At 38.7% G+C, this 19,058-nt stretch overlaps 1 protein-coding gene across 1 annotated transcript in view; it reads left to right on the forward strand.

The window, feature by feature from the left end:
* Positions 1–273: 273 nt before the first annotated feature.
* Positions 274–19,058, forward strand: part of RPRD1A (regulation of nuclear pre-mRNA domain containing 1A) — a 43,552-nt gene continuing 24,767 nt past the window's right edge. The window contains exons 1-6 of the mRNA XM_009100278.4: positions 274–529; positions 9,913–10,042; positions 10,734–10,840; positions 10,923–11,017; positions 11,944–12,070; positions 12,169–12,344. Coding sequence (XP_009098526.1) covers positions 379–529; positions 9,913–10,042; positions 10,734–10,840; positions 10,923–11,017; positions 11,944–12,070; positions 12,169–12,344 — 786 coding nt within the window. The 5' untranslated portion in view covers positions 274–378. The remainder of the gene's footprint in view (positions 530–9,912; positions 10,043–10,733; positions 10,841–10,922; positions 11,018–11,943; positions 12,071–12,168; positions 12,345–19,058) is intronic.

The following is a 19,058-nucleotide window of genomic DNA, read 5'->3' on the forward strand; positions in this document are numbered from 1 at the left end:
CCGAGAGGCCTGCCTTGCCTTCTGGGGGCAAATTTACACTTGCGTTTTTCTGTTATTTTCCAGGGCAGGTCACAGACGGACGGATCCCGCCAGTGAGCGACTACAACCCTGAGGGATCCCATTCCCGAGCAGCCCCGCCCCAGCGCGAGCTCCCGCTCGGCCGGAAGTGAGGGCAGGCGGGGCAGGGGGCGGGGCCGCGGCCGCGCGGCTCCCCACGGGCCTCGGCCGCCGCCATTTTGTTGGCGCCGGGCGCTGCCGCCGGGGCGGGAAGGGCTGGGAATTGCCTGTCGGCTCCTCCCTCGTCGGGGCCGAGAGGCGGGGACTGAGCGCGGCCCGGCCGGGACGGGACGGAGCGGCGGGGCCCGACGCGGTGCAGCGATGTCGGCGTTCTCGGAGGCGGCGCTGGAGCGGAAGCTGTCGGAGCTGAGCAACTCGCAGCAGAGCGTGCAAACGCTGAGCCTGTGGCTCATCCACCACCGCAAGCACTCGGCACTCATCGTCAGCGTGTGGGAGCGGGAGCTGCGCAAAGGTGAGCCGGGGGCCGGGCAGGGCCCTCCGGAGGCGCCCCGGGGCCCCGGGTCTGGGCAGGAGGTGGAGGCAGCGACCCCCGCTCCGGAGTGCGGCTGCCCGGGGGACGGAGGGAGGGAGGGAGGGAAGGCGGCGGGGCTGCGCGGCCTGCGGGCCCGGGGAAGCGGGCGGGGAGAGAACGAGGGTAGGCCTGAGCGCAGGGGGAGAGCGGAACTGTTGGGGCCAGCTTAAAACGTCGGGTCTCCGTTTCTCGATGACCGTGGGCTGGCAGATGCTTTTTCTCCCTTTTTTTTTTCTTCCACTCCTCTCACTTCTTTCTTTTCTTTCCTGTTTTTCCGTCTCCACATAAAGAGATGTCTCTGAGGAGGCTGCCCCTTGTGTTTTATCTCCCGTTTTTTAAGGAGAAAGGAAAGTGGGAAACCGGAAGGAATCCGGTGAGCCAGGGTTTTAGGGCTTTTTGTTGTTAATATTAATTAGAGCTCTTTCGAGACAGAGCCTTTTTGCGTATTAATTTTCATCGTCTGTAGTGATGGTTAGCTGTAATACTATTTGAATTCCATGTTTGCTCAGATTTTCTTGCCAGAAACTATTCTTGAAGGGCAGATGAGGATGGGAATACACTGAGGGAAGAACAGTGTAATGCATCCAGAGTGGTTTTTACTTCCTGGTTTTGCCAGATGGTTAATACCAATGTTAGCATAATAAAAACGTGAGTTTCTTTAGCTGTGATCAGTGTGCAGACTGAAATGCTAATGTGGCTTTCCGTTTAACTGGAAAGAACTTGCAGCTATAGATGGTGGTTCAGGGAGTGAAAGGGAAAAATGGCATTTGACCTGACTGGATAATAACTTGATCTTAAGTTGGTTCATTTAAGAAAAAGAAAACTCACTTACTGGAACTCTGCTTTCATCTACAAAATGATGCTGTTTTACAGTAGCTTCCTTTGGAGCCTCACTAATATGTGGATCTTTAATGGGGAAAAATAGAAGTCTCAATCTTTCAGATTGAGCAGAAAAACAGTACTAAGCCATGACAGGACTTATGAAAGAGGAAGGAACCACTGAGTTCCGTGTAATATGGCTACTGTGGTTTTGTTTTAAATATTTTTTTCTGTGATTTGTTATCTTTTCAACTTTGAGGCATGAGTTAAATTCTTTTTTGTATTGACTGAAGAAAGACTGACTTGGTGACAATATTCCACCTTGGGACATAAACACATTTTCATTGTGTTAGTTGCAGGCTTGCTTTTTTTGTTCCAGAAGCAAATGAATGGATCTCCCACCTGTGTCTGAAAATTTCACATTTCTGGGCCTTCTGATCAAGGAAAATGAATGTTAAAGGTTTTGAATGATACCAGGAAGGTATCTTAAACTCTGTGTCTATTCAATTAGTTTTGGTTGCTCATCCTAATTATCATGCACAATATTAGTTCATAGTAATCTGTGATATTAATGGGCAGTCCTTAACTTTAATTTTCCTCTTGTGCTGGTTGACTTACTGGAGAAATGAAATCTTTGAAACCTGGGCTATGTATCTGAACATGGCATTGAGAGGCAAGGATAACAGCCTTCTTTTGAGCTTTTGGTGAGAATAGCTGCTATAATTGGGTTTGCTTTGTTTGTGAAGTTGTTGTCCTGCTTTTGCTGCTTCAGAGTAAGATTTTGCTGTGACCTCTCTTTGGATGCCAACCTTCAAGGGTCTGTGGAAAGCATATATGAAACTCTACCTGTGATAGGAGTAGCTTAGTTGCTTTCAAGGACCTTTCTAGACTTTTAGGCCTGTGTGAAGTGTTTAATTTTGGAAGATAGGAAGCTTCATTTGAAGCTGCCATAGTTAATATATACAGGATGTATTTTAATTTTCCATCTCTTAGAATATCTGAGCTGCATAAATGTTAGCTTGCATTTACCTGATACTAACTGCTGGCTAATTGCTGCACGGATTTGTAAGATGTTGCCTAATCCCCAAAGGTGGAAGTAGTCATCTAAGCAGACATCATGGGAAGGATGAGAGGAGAAAACAACTGTCCTGTGGTGAAGCGATTGCATAAAACACCACAAAGCAGGATATTGGCAATGAGGCCATAACTAGAGTAAGTTTAAGGCTCCTGACTTGCCTGTCATTCAAACCATAAAAACATGATTTTTCTTCTACCTGAGAGGAAAATTACCTCTGTTTGGGGAATATGGATATCAAAATAATTGACGTTGTCAGCTGTTATTGCTAGCCAGTAATGTCCTGGAACTGAAAATTGAACCTTGCCTTTCTAGAGTTTATTTCCTTTAATTGTATCCCCTTTTTTATTGTCACCCCCCTCTCCAGACCTTCCTTCCAGCCTACTGCTTTTCAAGAACATTGTATAACTAGTTGGGTTGAACACAGTACAATGACATTATGGTTTTTTCTGGATGCTTTCAGTTTTGGTAAAAGATCATTTGCGTCAGGTGAGCTTTCATGAGCCTTTCTGAACATGTCTCTAGCTCTTCATAAAGACAAGTCCTAAGATCAGAGATCTTTCTTTCCTAAATGTTTGGTTCTGATTCTTTTATATTTAAAATAATCTTTTTCTTTATGCCACATTGGAGTAGAGGTGAAAAGATTAGCTTTTCAAATCTGCATATAATTTAGACAGCATAAAATGTTAGTTCCTTTCTTTTTACTTGGATTAATTGGCAGTGGTCAGGTCCCATATTCTGGCATCCCTATGGATCATCAGTTCAGTATGCCTTCATGTACTATGCCTCAGGTTTTCTTGCAAAGCGTGTACTGGGGCAAATGATCCTGCTTCAGCTAGATTTCAGAGGTATGATATGTAACTCTTAAATAGTTAATTACTTGGGAGTTATAAGCTTATTCAGTATTTAAGTAGTTAAGTAGTACTAATTAATTAACTTGTGATTACCTCAGTCATTTTGAAGAGGCAACTGGTGGGCCCAATTAACCCTGGGTAGTTTTGTGTATCCATTAAGGGAATGACTTACAGAGTTTCTTTTTAAACTGAGTAGTGACATAACATACAAATTTGTTGCATAAGCCTGCAGTCACTGAATGGCTGCTGGGAAACCCCTTAGGAAGAACACCTTTGAATAGGCTCTTCTGAGATGGAATCTCTTGGGAATTATTTTTGTGTTGTTTGCAAGTCAGGTATGTTTCCTTGCATACATCTCATGCTCCCTGGTTTCAGGATGCTCTGCAACTGTAAAGGTTTGCTACATGTTAGTTCATTTTTTGAAATGAAAAGTTTCAGTTCTGTAATTCAAAGCATCTGCCTTCAAGGGTGAAGAGTAACTGCCTGTTCAGTAGGCTCAATGTGCAGTTTGCTGTACTTGGTTAAAATGTCTCCTTTTTAAAATGAGAAAACCCAAAATTGCTAAAGGTTTGTAGTATGGGACTTGTTATTTTGAGTTCCAGTTAGTTGTCCTCAAGAATCTTTTCCTGCCATCTGATTTTCTCTTAGCTTTTCCGGGTTCAGCTCTGTCCCTTGTTAAGTATTTATTTCATAGTGATATTTTAGTAAGCACAGAATATTCAGAGTTGGAACGGATCCACAGGGATCATCATGTCCAAGTCTTGGTTCTTCACAGGACACTGTTGTATTGTATCTTTAAACCTAATTTCAGATTCAGGTATCTGTTTCTTCTGGGCCTGACACAGCATCTCAATGATAAGTCAGTAACAGAAACTGATGGTGATCATCCCCCATCCTCCTTAATCACTTGACCTCTTGTTTAGGCTGTCATCTGTTACCCCACCCGTGCCACACTGATCACTGTCTTCCCTACACACCTTATCTAGGTCAGTAGAGCCATTGTGTATTGCCTTTAGGAGAGCCACAGTTGTGTAGGTATGTCGGGGCTGCTACAAGGAGATGTATTTGTAGTGCTTGACTCTGCCAATTCACCTGCTGTTCCAGTTTATTATGCACTTTTTTTTTTTTGTTGTTGCTTTTTCCTGATGTTGAAGTCTTTCAGTGGTATAAGAAACTACATCTTTTTTGCTTATTTATGGTTTGTCTACAGCTTCTGCTTCTGGGACATATGCTGGTGCTTGGGTCCTCATCCAGTATAGCTGTTGGCATTGATGACATATGTTTTTCTGAAGCTACTGGCTGTTGTGGCAGCTGCTGAAATTTGGAAGATAGAGGATTTTAGTAAGTAGATTGAGAAGGCCTAGCAACACTTAAAGCAGATTTGAAAGTTGTACTACATCTGAACTACTCTAGTACTTAGCTGTTCTGGAGCACAGTTACAGCCAAAAGTGGTTGCAATATATTGCCTTACAGATGAGAAGTGGATCACAGAAAACAAGTTGCTGGTTTAAAGCAATTATTTTCTGTACCATGTAGTGTAGTTTTTTTCTGCAGGGGAAGGAATCTTTCTTTTCTGGTGATTGTAAAATTATTTTACTTAGTGGTGATATAGTGCCATTGTCCAGTGTGAGAGAATAAATAATTTTTGTTTCTTTTATTTACAAGAAGCAAAGCTATGGTTTTTGGATTTCACTGGTTATGCCCACACCAATCTTCGCATCGGTGCCAAAAGGTTTGGAGAGCAACAAACTGGCAAAACTTAAGATGAATGAGTATTGTTGAGTCTAGTTAGGGAAACTTATTTGCTGTGTACATAATTTACAAAATGATCTGCAGTTGGGAGCAGCAGAGTGGCAATATAAGAGTCTTTTAAATAAAACAACTGTATTTGGGTTGTGTAGTGTCAAACCTGCATGTCTTTTACCATTCTGGTTCTGAATACTTAAGTGTAGGGTCTTTTTTCTGTCCTGGAGCTGTTGTTGGGGTTGATTCATATCCATCTTGGCATTTTACCAGCCAGGTAAGGCAATGAAAGGAATTGGTTTGTTGCATACGTTCAGGTAGTTCAGGATGCACTAAGTGCAGTGGGAAGCTTCTGCAGTGTAATTATGTTGGAATGGTTTCCTTGGTCTGTGAACAGCTTTCTGGCGTTCCTGTGGTAATTTGATGCTAGTGGCCTCATTCCCAGCAGTGGCTGTGTGTTGTGTTCCCTTTGTTACTAGTCTCCAAACCCAGTCAAAATACTTGGACCCTCAAACCTTGAACACATTCAATGGGCAATCCCATTTCCCTCTTTGAAGAGAAAACATGGCAATTATCAAACCTTGGTAAAATTCACCAGGTGACTGCACAAGGTGGAATGCTTAGTTTAACCTTTTCTTAGTAGAAGGTTAATGAATTTTAAGGTTAAGGGCTTGTTGTACAACATGCATTTTATTGATTATGTTGTCTTTAAACTGTCTTTTCTGGTGGCAGTCTCTCAAGTGGCTTTTTAGAGTCCTGTTACCAAAGATGCTCTGCTTAATCAGCTTGTGTAAAAACCCAGGTTAGCACAATGCAGTGTGAAGGATCAGTGATCTTGCACTCAAGTTTCAGTGCTGCTCGACTTAACAATGTTTGGTCTTGTAATAAAAAGCTTGAAAGGTTGTCAGGTATTTACAGAGATGTCATGAGCTCCTCTTGCAAAGGTGTGAAGCATGCTGTGAGAAAGTGTCCCAGAGATTTTGGGAGGAGGGGTGGCACTCACTCATAAACTCTCCTGCATGTTTATAGACTAAAGTAATTCAAAAATTTAGCAAAGTCTTTATTTGAATCCATACTAGAGAACTTAAGTATGCTAATGAAATGTTTAGGGCTGATAACTTTTGTGAGATTTTAACATACGGATGCTTATTGTTTCAAACCCTTTTGTTAAGTGGTATTTTCTTTCAAGGTTAGTTGACGCAGCAGAGCTGGCCTGTAGAAAGCCACAGCCTGATGTAACATTTTCAGATGCTCAGTAAGTCTATACACTTGTAGTTGGATGTAAGTGAAATCTCTTATTCTTGTGTGCTTTTCTGTATTTTTTTCTAGTATATCTACAACAGCAAATATGTCTTAGCTCTAGGTGTAAAACAGCATGAAACTAATGGGTGTGTTTCTAGCTATCTTCATGGGAGATCAATTTCAAATGCAGGAGGTAAACCTGGAGAAGACAAATACAGGTGATTGTGCTGACATTGATTGCCAGGGCTAACCTTAGTGAAAATTACTGATTAATTGCCTTTCAGGGTAAAATGCTAATTACTTGTGCTAAAGTGGTGGCTCATTAGTGTTAGCAGTTCTCTAAGTATTCTGGATTAAAGCAGATAATGTCAGACATCAATACTGAACTGTTAGAGAACCAGGCATGCCTAGGCAGGGCTAACTAGAACGCATTACTGAGAAGAATGGATTGCCAAAAACTAAGACTTGATAATGTTGTCTCCACTGCAGATGTCTCAGTATACTAATTGTTGGTGAAATACCATTATTATCTGAAGAATGTTCATTGGCATTTAAACATGTCAGATACATTTTTGGTACAGGCACAGTTTAATTTGCAAGGTGCCATTCCCATGTAGTCCCATTGAAGATGCTTTAAGAGTAATATGCATAATATGGCTCCTATACCAACCAGCACTGTTGACATACTAAAATAGTTCAGAATCCAGTGCTTCAGGGAGCTACTTTAGAGGCTAAATGGTGAATTTAGCTGCAACAAGCAGAGGAGTTATGTGAACACTGCACAGAACTTCTGAAGAGATGACTAAATCCAACACAGATGATTTCTTGGCAGTTTTGTGTTTGCAGAGGTACTTTTCGTACAGAGATGGCTACATCTAACACTGTACATTCTGGCAGTGTGTGCCTTTCAGATCCTTCTTCAGCCTAGGTTCTTACAGGTTTTCTCTCTTCATTTTCTTTTGACAGCTAGAGTGCTTTTGCTACTAGCCTTGCCATGTGTTGAGGGCCTTCAGAAATTGTCTGTTTGATCCATTTTGATGTTCTGAGGTTCATCCATGCCCCAGGCTGGAAAGTTAGTTTCACTGCTGCTGAAGAGTGATGTTCTAACATAGTTCTTTTTCCAAAACAGATCTATTTGGTCCTGAATTTAATTTGTGTTTCAGACATCACTAGTCAATTTATAGTCATGCTAGCAATAGAATGTTTTCAGGTCATGTTGCCAGAGGTTATGTTGTGATTCAGTCTCATGTAAGGCAGAGTGCCAGTAGACCAGTACGTAAGTCTTGAAGATTTGTGAAGGGAGAGGGAGCACTTCTCAGGACTGTACATAATTTTTACCTTTGGAATTTTGTGCAGCAAGAGGAATTAAATTTTACTTCACAATTTTCCTTGTGAATAATAAGGGTAGAACGCTAAAATTTTCAACCAAAGGCACAGATAGCTTAGTAGTGGACAAAAATCTGGGATTTTTGTTCATTCTGCACAGCTTTGTTTATGTTAAATTGTAGTAGGAAGCTGAGAAGGTAATACTCGGGAAAATAAGCCTGAAAGTGACTTTCTGCAGTTTAGGATGCTTTTACCAAATGTGATACATCAATCTTTTACTACAGTGAATAGATAAAGTCTAGGCTTTTTGAGAGTCAGCATTACCTGACTTCATGTCACTGTGTATCCATCTGATGTCTTTGCCAGCCCAGTTGATTTGGCTGTTTATTGGAAAGAAGAAAGTTAGGGTCTCTCACAAATGGGTTACATCACTGAGGATTAAAAAATGGTGGTGTTTTTTTTCTGATGAAATGGATGGATAAGGGTCTATTCTGCATGAAGTTCCAGAGGATATAGATTTGATTTTGAATCTAATCTTCATTAGATTTTGAATCCTAATTCTCAGTTATTTAAGAACTGAGAGAGGGGGCAGGGCCATCTTTGGTAAACTTTAGTTACTTTTTGATCATGCCTAGGAAACAGCATGTGCTTTCTGATATTCTCTTTGAATAATGCAAAATTTGCTAGGTGTCAGAACTCTGATTTATGTGAAACATAGGAGATGTGTTGTTTTATCATCAGTCAGGTTTTAATATGGAAATGGAGCAGCACAAGTTTATAAAACCTACATTATAGATTAGCCAGATTTTGACTCAAATAGATTAATTTCCTGTGTGTTTGCATGTGGTGACTTCACTGTTTGGAGCAGACTTGATTGAGTCCACCTTGTGTCCAGCACTTCCAAGCTTTTTTAGTTTACCTTGACTATAAGCGAAGTGCATTTTTACATTTAACAGAGAGTTTTTTCCCCCAGTCAATCCAGAACTCCCAACTTGTTAGTTATGTCTGTTCAAGAGACTGGAAAGAATTCAGTACTTCAAGGAAAAATCCTTCAGAGGAGTCTTTCTGTGGTGTAAAATTTATTCGCAAAAGCATTTCCCTAGAGTGAAAGCATATTAACATTGAATTTTTCTCTTTATATGTGAGGGTGGTAGTACTGCATTTTTGAGAGGATGGAGTAGAAAGTAACAAAATCATATTTGCTTGCATAAATTATAAGAAATCCTGGATTGTCATTACCACAGTGCTGCTTTCCTTGAGAGAGCAGAAAAAACTTGTCTTTCAAGAGAAACCTCTTTTTAAAATCAGAATGTACATATTGATGTTATGTGGTAGTAATGGTATTCTGGTGATAACCAAGGGTAGAAATGTTACAGTAAGAATTTCAGCTCCAGTAAACTTGTAGAGTAATGAAAATTAGGTGAAGTATAAATGAAAATACCCAGGTAGGAGCACTTAGAAAACATGGAATAGATTTTGAGAAGCAGCTTGCAAATTAGAAGCTTTCACATTAGGAGAGAGGGGGCAGGGATCTACTTAAGGTGCTTGGAGAAGGGATACATCACAGGAGCTTGAAAGTGGTTTTTGAAAACATTTTTGTGCTATTACAACTGCTGGCACATGAGTGTTTTAACAATTCAGAGGTGAGGAGGGGGAGTATCACAGTGATACAGGGACACTGACTAGGGGATTGACTGTTCAGTTTGCTGAAATGTAAGAATGAGGAGTGGTTATGTAAGACTGAGTGAAATTGAGACTGAAAAGGAGGAGGTTCTTCACATGAATGATTGTGGATCTGTGAATCCTCATGAATCTTTTGATGAGGCAGAAGATTCATGAGTGTAAGAAATTTAAGCAGGCTTAGAAGAAAGCTGAAGTACTTGGAAGAAATCCATGAAGGCTGCCAAACAGTAATCATAAAAGGCTCAGGAAAACACCTGAAAATAGTTTGGGGATGAAGAACACTTTGGAATACCTGGAAATTTTTTCTGTTTGTTTTTTGCGATAGCACTAAGTGAAAGTTATGTCATACTATGAAGGAAGAAGAACAAAGAGAGCAGAAGGGAGAGAAAACCCAATAAGTGGCTAAAATCTTTCACATGAAAATACTGAAAATGTGAAATGGTGTAAGCAGTAATGAAAACTGGAAAAACACACTTGGGTGTGAGGGAGTGGATGTTTGTATACAGGATAAGCCTGGATGTATAGGTATTAGTTGAAGGAAATAAAATTTCTAATTATTTTAATTTTTTCTTTTTTATTAGCAAAACCAAATAGGAAGCTGACATTCCTGTACTTGGCCAATGATGTCATACAGAACAGCAAAAGGAAAGGACCAGAATTTACAAAAGACTTTGCTCCAGTAATAGTGGAGGCTTTTAAGCATGTTTCAAGGTACAGTAAACTTGTATGTGCAGTGTCCTTCACGCTGCATTTGAGGGGCTTTTAGAGAAGTCATCAGTTGATTTCTTCTGGCCCATCTAGTCTTCCTGTGCTATTTCTGTACTTGAAATCTTTTTAGTTTCATTTATTCAGTGTTCTTGTGATCTTGGATAGTCTTACTACAGTTGGATGAAGTTTGATAGTAAATTCATCAGCATTCAGTCCCTTTTTGCCTTGGAAGGCTGTTAACCTTCCAAGAAGGAAGAACCTAAGACTTGCTTATTGTCTGTGTTTATGTGCTACAACAGTTTGGCATTTTTCATTACTGGGTGTTGCATGATTTGTTTTTCCCCAGCAGCCTCTAATGTCATTGCATGAGGAAGCTAGAGTCTTGATGCAGGATTATCTTCACAATGATACACAGCTGTTGAAGCAACATAAATCTAAGTGTTTGCAGATTTCTGGGTTGAAGAAACTAAAGAGTTGGGTGTAGGCCTTTTTTTCTTTTTTTCCATCTGCTTGCTAGGGCACATTGAACTGGTCTTTGCTTTCTTTAATATGTGAATTTGTTATTTTCTGAGGTTATTTGACTTCTGATGCTTGGGTATTGCTAAGATCTGTGAAGGTCTTTCTGTGAAAAATAATTATAAAGCAGTGCTGTACTTCTGTCTAGTGCTGATATTTGCTTTTTTCCTTATAACAGTGAGTCTGATGAGAGTTGTAAGAAACACCTTGGCCGAGTGCTGTCTATCTGGGAAGAAAGGTCTGTTTATGAAAATGATGTATTAGAACAACTTAGGCAAGCTTTGTGTAAGTATTTTGTGAGTGTGTGAAGGTTCTGTCTCCTCTTTGAAATATTACTTCCCTGACTGCTATGTTTGTTTTCATTTAGATGGAGACAGAAAGGTGAGGAAGCGCACATATGAACAGATCAAAGTTGATGAAAATAATTGCTCACCTCGAAGTTCTCCCACTGATCCTCCTCAGGTAACAGCAAGTTTATAAAATTCACTACTTACATATGGTTTCATATAGAATTTTTGGGTTACTCTTTTTTTTTTTTTTTGAATGGTCTCTGTTTTTCAGTGAAGAGCTGTTTCTGGGCAAGGGTGGCTACACCTGAAACTTAATAGTCTTTCAGTGGGGTATGCTGTAACTTTATGTATTTGACACTAAACTAAGATGTATGAACTGTATGTCCAGCTTTGTTCATGTCAGGATTTCAGCAGTAGTTTCTACAATGTATTGAATTCTCATTCAGTTTTCAGGGTAGTAGTAACACATATATTAGAATGTAAGACTGTTATGGATTTATTGATAAAATATTTCCCAAAGTTTCACTCACAATGGCTTTGAAGAGTTCTTGTCTACCTTTTACTGTTACAGCTCTTCTAATTCTTGTGGGTTTTTGTTGCAGTATTGCCCTATCTCAAAAGGATTTTTGTTATAGCAAAGAACAATTGTCCTCAAGTCATCACAATTTAGTATGTTTCTCTGTAGCAGATATCTGGGCTTCTGTGAACATCAGCCCTACTTCCAGAAGAAGTGCATTGATACAGTCTTTTGCAATAGTGAAGCAAAACAACAAGAAAAGTAATTTTTAAAAATGTATAATAAGATGAAAGGTACTGTAAAATAATCACTACTGTCAAGAAGAAAAAGATATAAGTATTCCTATACCAAGAATTTAAATGAAAAAGCTCTTGTAGAGAGGTGACCTTTAAAACTAGAAACACTGCAACATTGTGGTGAGATTAAAGGTTTGGTTTTGTTTTGTTTGACTCTAAAGGTGATGGTGTAAATGCTACTAAAATTACCATCAAATCAGTACCATAAGCTTGTTGTAAAATTCTTCTGTTTTGTCTAGGATCTGTTTATTTAAACTAGTTCTCAATCTTGCATGCTTTTTTCAGACCACAGATCTCATTAGAGCATTACAAGAACTAGAAAATGCTGCCTCTGGGGATGCAGCAGTTCACCAGAGAATAGCTTCCTTGCCTATAGAGGTCCAGGATGTGTCCCTGTTAGACAGAATAACAGGTGAGGGTTGGGGGCCTGGTAACCAAAATGCTCTGCTAAGAACATAATGGTACATAATGGAATCACACTTTACCTGTTTTTCTCTGCTTGCTTTTTAGATAAGGAATCTGGAGAGCAACTTTCCAAAATGGTAGATGATGCATGTATGTTGCTGGCGGATTACAATGGCAGGTTGGCAGCTGAAATAGATGATAGAAAACAGCTAACTCGAATGTTATCAGACTTTCTCCGATGTCAAAAAGAGTTCCTTGCAGAGAAAGAACATAAGCTGGAAGTGCGTAAAATTTTGTTTTAGTCTCTTCTTCACTAAAGCTTGTTCTTGCAAATGTTTTTAGTTAGCCTGAACAACTTTTCTCTCCAAAGATAAATATTTTATTGCCACTGTTATGTCTTTGCTTCCAGCACATTAGAAACACATTGTTTGATTCTAGCATTCTAAACCTACTAAGCCAGCTCTTTCTGCTTTTCAGTCTTGATTATACCTACAGACTTAGTTTCAGTAGTGCAGATAAAAAGTCTTCGGTGTTACAAACTTAATTCTTTGTAGTGTCATTTTTATTCGTTGTTGTAAGTCCTAGTTATGTATTTGCTAAAGGATAAGAATTTAATTCCAGGTTTCAGCATCACTTTTTAATCTGACTCAGGCATCCATTAAACCCAGGGAAATGTACTTTGAGCTTCTACAGCCTCTAACACAGCTGGTTATCAGCACTAGCAGCAGCATGACCAGACAGATCATAATAAAAGAATGATTCAGAGTGAGCAGCTCATTATTAGCACATGATCCCTTAAATTACTCTGTTCTTTGCTATTACCAATCATCTGTTTTTCTTTCCTACCATGTACTACTGTAAAACCTCCTGTTGAACATTCCACATATTTAGAATATATCCATAATTTCATGTCAATGGCTTCCCAGTGCTAACTTGGGTATTACAATAATGGAATTGAAGCTGCATCATTTTGCAAGGGGAGATGTCTGAACAATCATGATGCCCTGTAACTGCAGCATATGCATATATGGTCCCAGCATTAATTACTCTTCAGGTTTCATCATATATGCCTGTAAGAGCATTTTCTTTCACTACTGGTTTCTTTACCCTTAGCTTCATAACTTCACATTTTGTTGTGCTTTTTTTTTTCTGGAAAATGCTGTTCATAATGTATTTGAAGTCATCATTCAGATCAGTTGTGTCATTCCTAGCCTACTCTTATTTCCTGACTTACTTCCTTTCCTCTATGCCTCACAGAAAAGCAGTTGATGAAGGTTCTTCCTATCAACCTTACTGTGTTTATCCTGTGGGAAGAATGTCAACCAGCTTCATGTAAGATAGATGGCATGCACAGTAGTGCTGATTTCAGTAGCAACTGATCCAACTGCATAATGGGACCTGGAAGATTAAAGAACAGGAATCCTTAGGCTTTTTATCGCATGCCCTACCTTCCCTCTGCCTGTGTAATGGGTTTGAAGGACAAGTTCCCACAATTTCATTGAAGGGCTGGTTGTCTAGAGGCATTGACTTGTTTTTGTAGCTCATTACCAGCAGTTATATCCTGTGTAGGTATGGTAGACTGCCAGGATAGTGAGTTGCTCAAAAGGCAGTGACTTAGTCCTTCAGACAGATTTACCGTTCTGTAAAACAAGAGAGCTCAGTTGAAAAGGAATTAAAAATAGTAGCACAGCTTTGAACAGATTCCACCCTTGTTAGTTGTTTTCAACAAATACAAACCAGTGTAATTTCCCAATATTACTAGATCAGAGAATTCATAATTCTGAGAGAAAGCAATTGCATATTACTGGCCTGTTATGATCCTTCACATGGTTTCTTGGCTGAATTATTTAGACTGCTAAAGAATTTAATTCTAATATAGCAGAGTTTCATTTTTGGTGTAGTTCGAAGCCTTTCTTTAAAAAGAAGGAGACAGTCCTCAGTGTCTGTAGCAGCTGGTTTTAAACTGGTAAAGTCCTAGGATGTTGAATTACACTGTAAGAATGTTTTTAGGCTAATTAGTGTGGCATAAATATGTTTTCCTAATACAGAACTATGAGCCAGGATGGTGTTAACCCAGTTACTAATAAAGGCCTTTGAGCCAAGAGATTGCAAAAAACAAGAACCTTAAAATGAAGTTTCTAAACTAGTGATGAGTAAAGTGACTTCATGCTCACTATCAGTAGTGCTTTTTTGTTTGGGAAGTAGAGGCTGATAAACATGCTGGAGTTTTGAAATGTAAGATTAGGATGTCTTAGTGATATTGTCTGTAGGGCTTGCTGACTTGGCACATACAGCATTGATTTTGGTGATTAAGAAATGGAGATGAAGCAAGGACTCCCTGTTCTTACAGATTTGGGAAATTCCATGGCTCGAATTGAACCTTGCTTCTTGGCTTCTCATTTGAAATATCATTGGGAGAGAGCCTGTCACGTAATTCTTTGAGAATGTATTTCCCTAAACTGTCTGTCCCTAGGTTTTGCTGTTCAAGTTTTATTTCTTGTGAAATTAATTTGTTCCAGACAAGCTTGTTTCTTGTGTTAGACTTCTGGCTATTGATACTTTCCTGAGTATAACATGATCTCTCAGTTGTAGCAGAAAGTCTTTATTTCTTCCTGAATTACTATCACCATTCTGTGAGTATAATGCTGAGATCCTACCTTACTGATTCCTTACTTTACCAAACAGGTATAGTAAGGAACAAGTGGATGTATTCTTAGTTGAATCTAGAAATGTTACCTGCTGTTAACCTTGTTTAACAATTGGAGTTGGAATTCCCAAAGAATTATCAGTAACTTTCAGCATTAGATAGAAGCTTTAAACCTAAATTTGCAGATCTTTTATCTTCTAAAGATAATTTACTGGTAAGTAATTTTGCATAACCTATCATTCCATCTTTCTTAATTTTTAAGAATTAGTTTCCAATAGTTATTTCTGAAACAGAAGTGCGTGATTCCCATCAAAGTCAAGGTAATGTATGTGCTAAATCTTGACAGGAAATTTTGATAACAAGTAAATAGTGTTATGTCTGCATCAAAAGCTAACTCTACTGCTTGGTAGGTGACTTTCCTAAGTATGTTTGGGGTAAGTAGTGTAATCTTTAACTCTTAAATTGTTTTCTTTAACGTCTGTCTAGCTTCTGTTGCAGGTGGTGGACATGGACCTATCTTCTAATGATGTCACCATCCATTAGTAAACACATCCTGCTAAAAATAAATTTAAGAATCAAAATCTTGTATTGTCTGTTGTTTTTGAAAACTTGAAGAGGAAGAATTCTGTAAATACTCCTGCCAAATCTCTGCTATTTTCATCTATATTCTCACAAGCATTACTGAGTTTATGCCTGAGATGGATAAGTATTTATCCAGTGTCATTTCTTTTTCCTGAAGACTGAAATTTTCACATGGTTGTTCCTAAAACTCTCACATTCTTTCAGTGAAATAATTCAAAATTCCCAGTGCAGAAGCTTGGGGGTTGCTTGCATTGAAGCTGCCGTTTCCAAAAGGAAAAAGTGAAAACAAGACTTTCAGCCTTTTGCTTTTTAACACTGTTGGGTTTACATGATCAGAAATGAGAAGTGATGAATGTGGGACTTCTCCTTTCCAAGCACAATAGAAAAATTTTCACCTTATTAGCTAACATAGAGAAGGTGTGCTTTATAATTGCGCTTAGGCCCCTTTATAGCCCCCCTCAAATTTAGGATCATGCTAAGGAGTCTGTTCCCTTCACTTTTGGTAGTTTTAAAGCAGTATAAATGTTTAAGGTTCAGTGTACTGTGGCTCCAGCTAGGATTTCTAGCTAGATAGGATTCTGTCTATTAGAGAAAGTGGAATTTTTTACAGAAATATTTTTGTGGAACACTTTTTTTCTGAAGCCTTTGACTAATATGATTCCTGTTTTCTACTACTTTGGTTGACTTTTCCCCTCTCTCCCTCCATGTTGTATCTGCCTCCTATCTCCCTGCTCATCCCCTAGTTTTTGAACAAAAATAGTGGTTGGTCTCTTGGTGTCACTGAAGGATAAAATGAGATTTTTATGTTATACAGGAACAAGGAATTTGGTACATTAATTGATACCCAGATCTGAGTATCAGTTTGGCTCATGTCCTTTTGATAAGACTGTCCTGGTATTCTAGAATTAATATGGCCTTAAAAGTGACATGAACAAAAGAAGTACTTGAATTATTGTTCTCTCATGTTTCTTTGCATTTACTTCTCCCTCCCACGGTCTCCTGGATTATAGAGTGATTAGTCTCTTACCAAATTTCAGATAAAAGGTTCGATAGTTGGACATCTTATGTGACTCATGAACAGGTGTAAGTAGGGGATAACAAGACACCATCTCACCTTCATTTTGACCTTATGGAAAGAGGTGGTATTGCTACACTTGGCATATAGTGGATATACAGTTTCTTGCATACTTCTATCAGTTTACCACTTTAAATTTGGGAATATCTTGTCACTAGATTCAAAGTTTTGTGAGGGAAGTGCTACTCTGGAAAGCCTGTTGTCATTTAGCAGCTTGCCTTTAATTAAAACAGTTAATGCTGCTATCTTGCATTTCTACAGATCTGTAAGCAGTATTCATATTCTTACACTCACACATCTGGTTTTAATTGTGGTTTATTAGCATGTTGAGAGAATATGATATATTCAATGCACATTTATTTCATGATTGAGCTTTTTTGGCTCCATATAGCTTGATTTATCTTCCTAAAGGTTTTAATTTTGTCTTGGAATTTTACAGATAAACAGCAAGCAGTTAGTCAGCCTTGACTTTAGCTCTGGATTTAAAAGACTCTTTTTTTTCCTGCTCAGTTCACACATAATGGTTTCAAATGTAGAAAAAAATATTAAGCAAACAGTTTAGGTCTGGCAGTAGTATAACAGGCCTCTTATCCTTAAGGTTTTTTTTTCAATACCAAACTGGGTTGGTATTATTGTCTACTGTTAGACAATAGCCTAACATGTTATCATAGGGTGTAGGGCTTTCCTTGCTAGCTTTTTTTTTTTTTTTTTTTTCTTTAAACCCCTTATTCATACTTAGTATGTTAGTATGTCAGCTTTTTTTCCTCAGTGACAGAGTACTTAGGGTAATATATTCCATTATACGTTGTATTTTTCAAGTCCGCTTCTGGTAATTTGAATTCATTTTTCATAACCTTGCAGCTGAGCACCTAAATTATTTTACTGAATTTTGGTTGAAGATTGATTTGTAGGATGAGCCCTACATTGCCTTTTGTTATGGGGTGGAGTTTGCAGCATTGAAGGTGATCTGCAATTCCATAAATGTGGCATAGCGCAGTAACTCAAGTTATTCTGGATTTGGAGCTGAGCAGTTAACAGTGCAGTGATTACAGAACTGGTAACTGGAAGGTATCAGGAAGTGGTCAGTAAGGTTCATCCAAACCCACTAAGACTGTTTTAAGATCTGATACGTGCTTGGAAATAGTACCTGATAGTGGTACAAACAGACCATATTGTGTGATCTCTTGACATGGTGAAACATTGTATTCATTTTTGTTCAAGATAGCAGCTTCAAAAATTGAAGCTGACTTGGCAGAATTTCCAGTTCAGGGAATATATGACTTCTACTGAAGGAAGTCTTTTGAGTCGAGGCAGATATTCTTGGGCTGAGGAGAACGTGACTATGGATCTTTTCTTTTTATAATACAGGGGGGAAAGCCTTTGCCGAAATTACTTTCTTTCTCTAGTGGCCCAGTTCCAAGTAAGTTGCACTGGTTTTCAAAGAAATGTGTGTAGCTGCACCATCAGGAAAGAAATGTAGGGTAAAGATCTCTAATGGGCATATTCTTTCTGTTCTGGCTCTCCCTAGCTTGCTGTGCATGAATTGAAATGTAATTCAGGAACAGGCCACTATGCTTAGATATTTGTGTAGATTGGTTGAAATCCCTTGCTTATAGGTTGGCCATTTGAACTGCCATTTGAGAGGGTTTGTGTAGTGTAAATGCTTTATTAAGAGTTTCACAGTGCAAATCTTTTACTGAATACCAACACTGGGGTTGTGTTTTGTAAAAACCAAAACTAAATTTCAGTAAGATCAGTAGTTTGGATTATCAACCCAAAGGTGACTGGGGAGAATTAAGTGCTCACTGAAATAGAAATTTCTCCTTAAGGTTTATTTAGTTAGAAGTTAAGGTGAGGGCATGTTTAAAATAAGACATAGGTTGCATATCTTATTTGCAGTGGAAGTAGGCTTGCTAGGTGTTCTTTCTTACAAGTTGCTGACCTACCTTTCAGATGTGGTTTCTTACTTTCCAGAAGCACTTTTTTTAGTGACAGAAGATAAACTTGTAGAGTTTTGTAGAAGTAATTTGCAAGACTAGTGGAGAACAGCAGCCCTTATGTCAAACACAACAAAGCAAAGTCGAATGGTCCGTGCATTTTGTTCCCTTGTGTTATACCCATTCAGTGAGAATAATGCTAATTTGACCCATTTTCATAACAAACTTACAACCTCTCTGTATTTGAGCAATAAATATACTTCTTTCATAAAGTGACTTAATGACTGCAGCATCAGATCCCATAGTATAGAGTTACTCAGTTTGCACCTGAAAGATTAGACTTCACAGCTCAAAGTTGGCATTCAAAGCAGCAGAAACACTTGAAGGCTTCCTCCTTTTATATTGACTTATCAGATATTTACATATAAATCCTGGCTTTTCTATCAGATTGAGCAGGTTGAAGGCTGTACTTCACTCATCCTTGTTAAATAAAGATAACCTTTTGCTTCAGTTCACCACAATTTAAAGCATTGTTTGTCATTCAAGATATTCTGGTTTTGAAACAAGGTAATAAAACTGTTACAGGTGTTATTTTTTTTTATCTAATTTACTATTATTTGTTTAGGGTGAGATCTTTTAGCTTTCATTCTGCAACTTACCTCTTAGTTTTTATTGAAAGGGGAGGGGGAAAGAGTATATATGTTTGTGATATCACAAGATACCAGGAACTTTATTACCCTTGAAGTGCGTTTTG

This window comes from Serinus canaria, chromosome 2 (genome assembly GCF_022539315.1).
Source record: "Serinus canaria isolate serCan28SL12 chromosome 2, serCan2020, whole genome shotgun sequence".
Classification (NCBI taxonomy): domain Eukaryota; kingdom Metazoa; phylum Chordata; class Aves; order Passeriformes; family Fringillidae; genus Serinus; species Serinus canaria.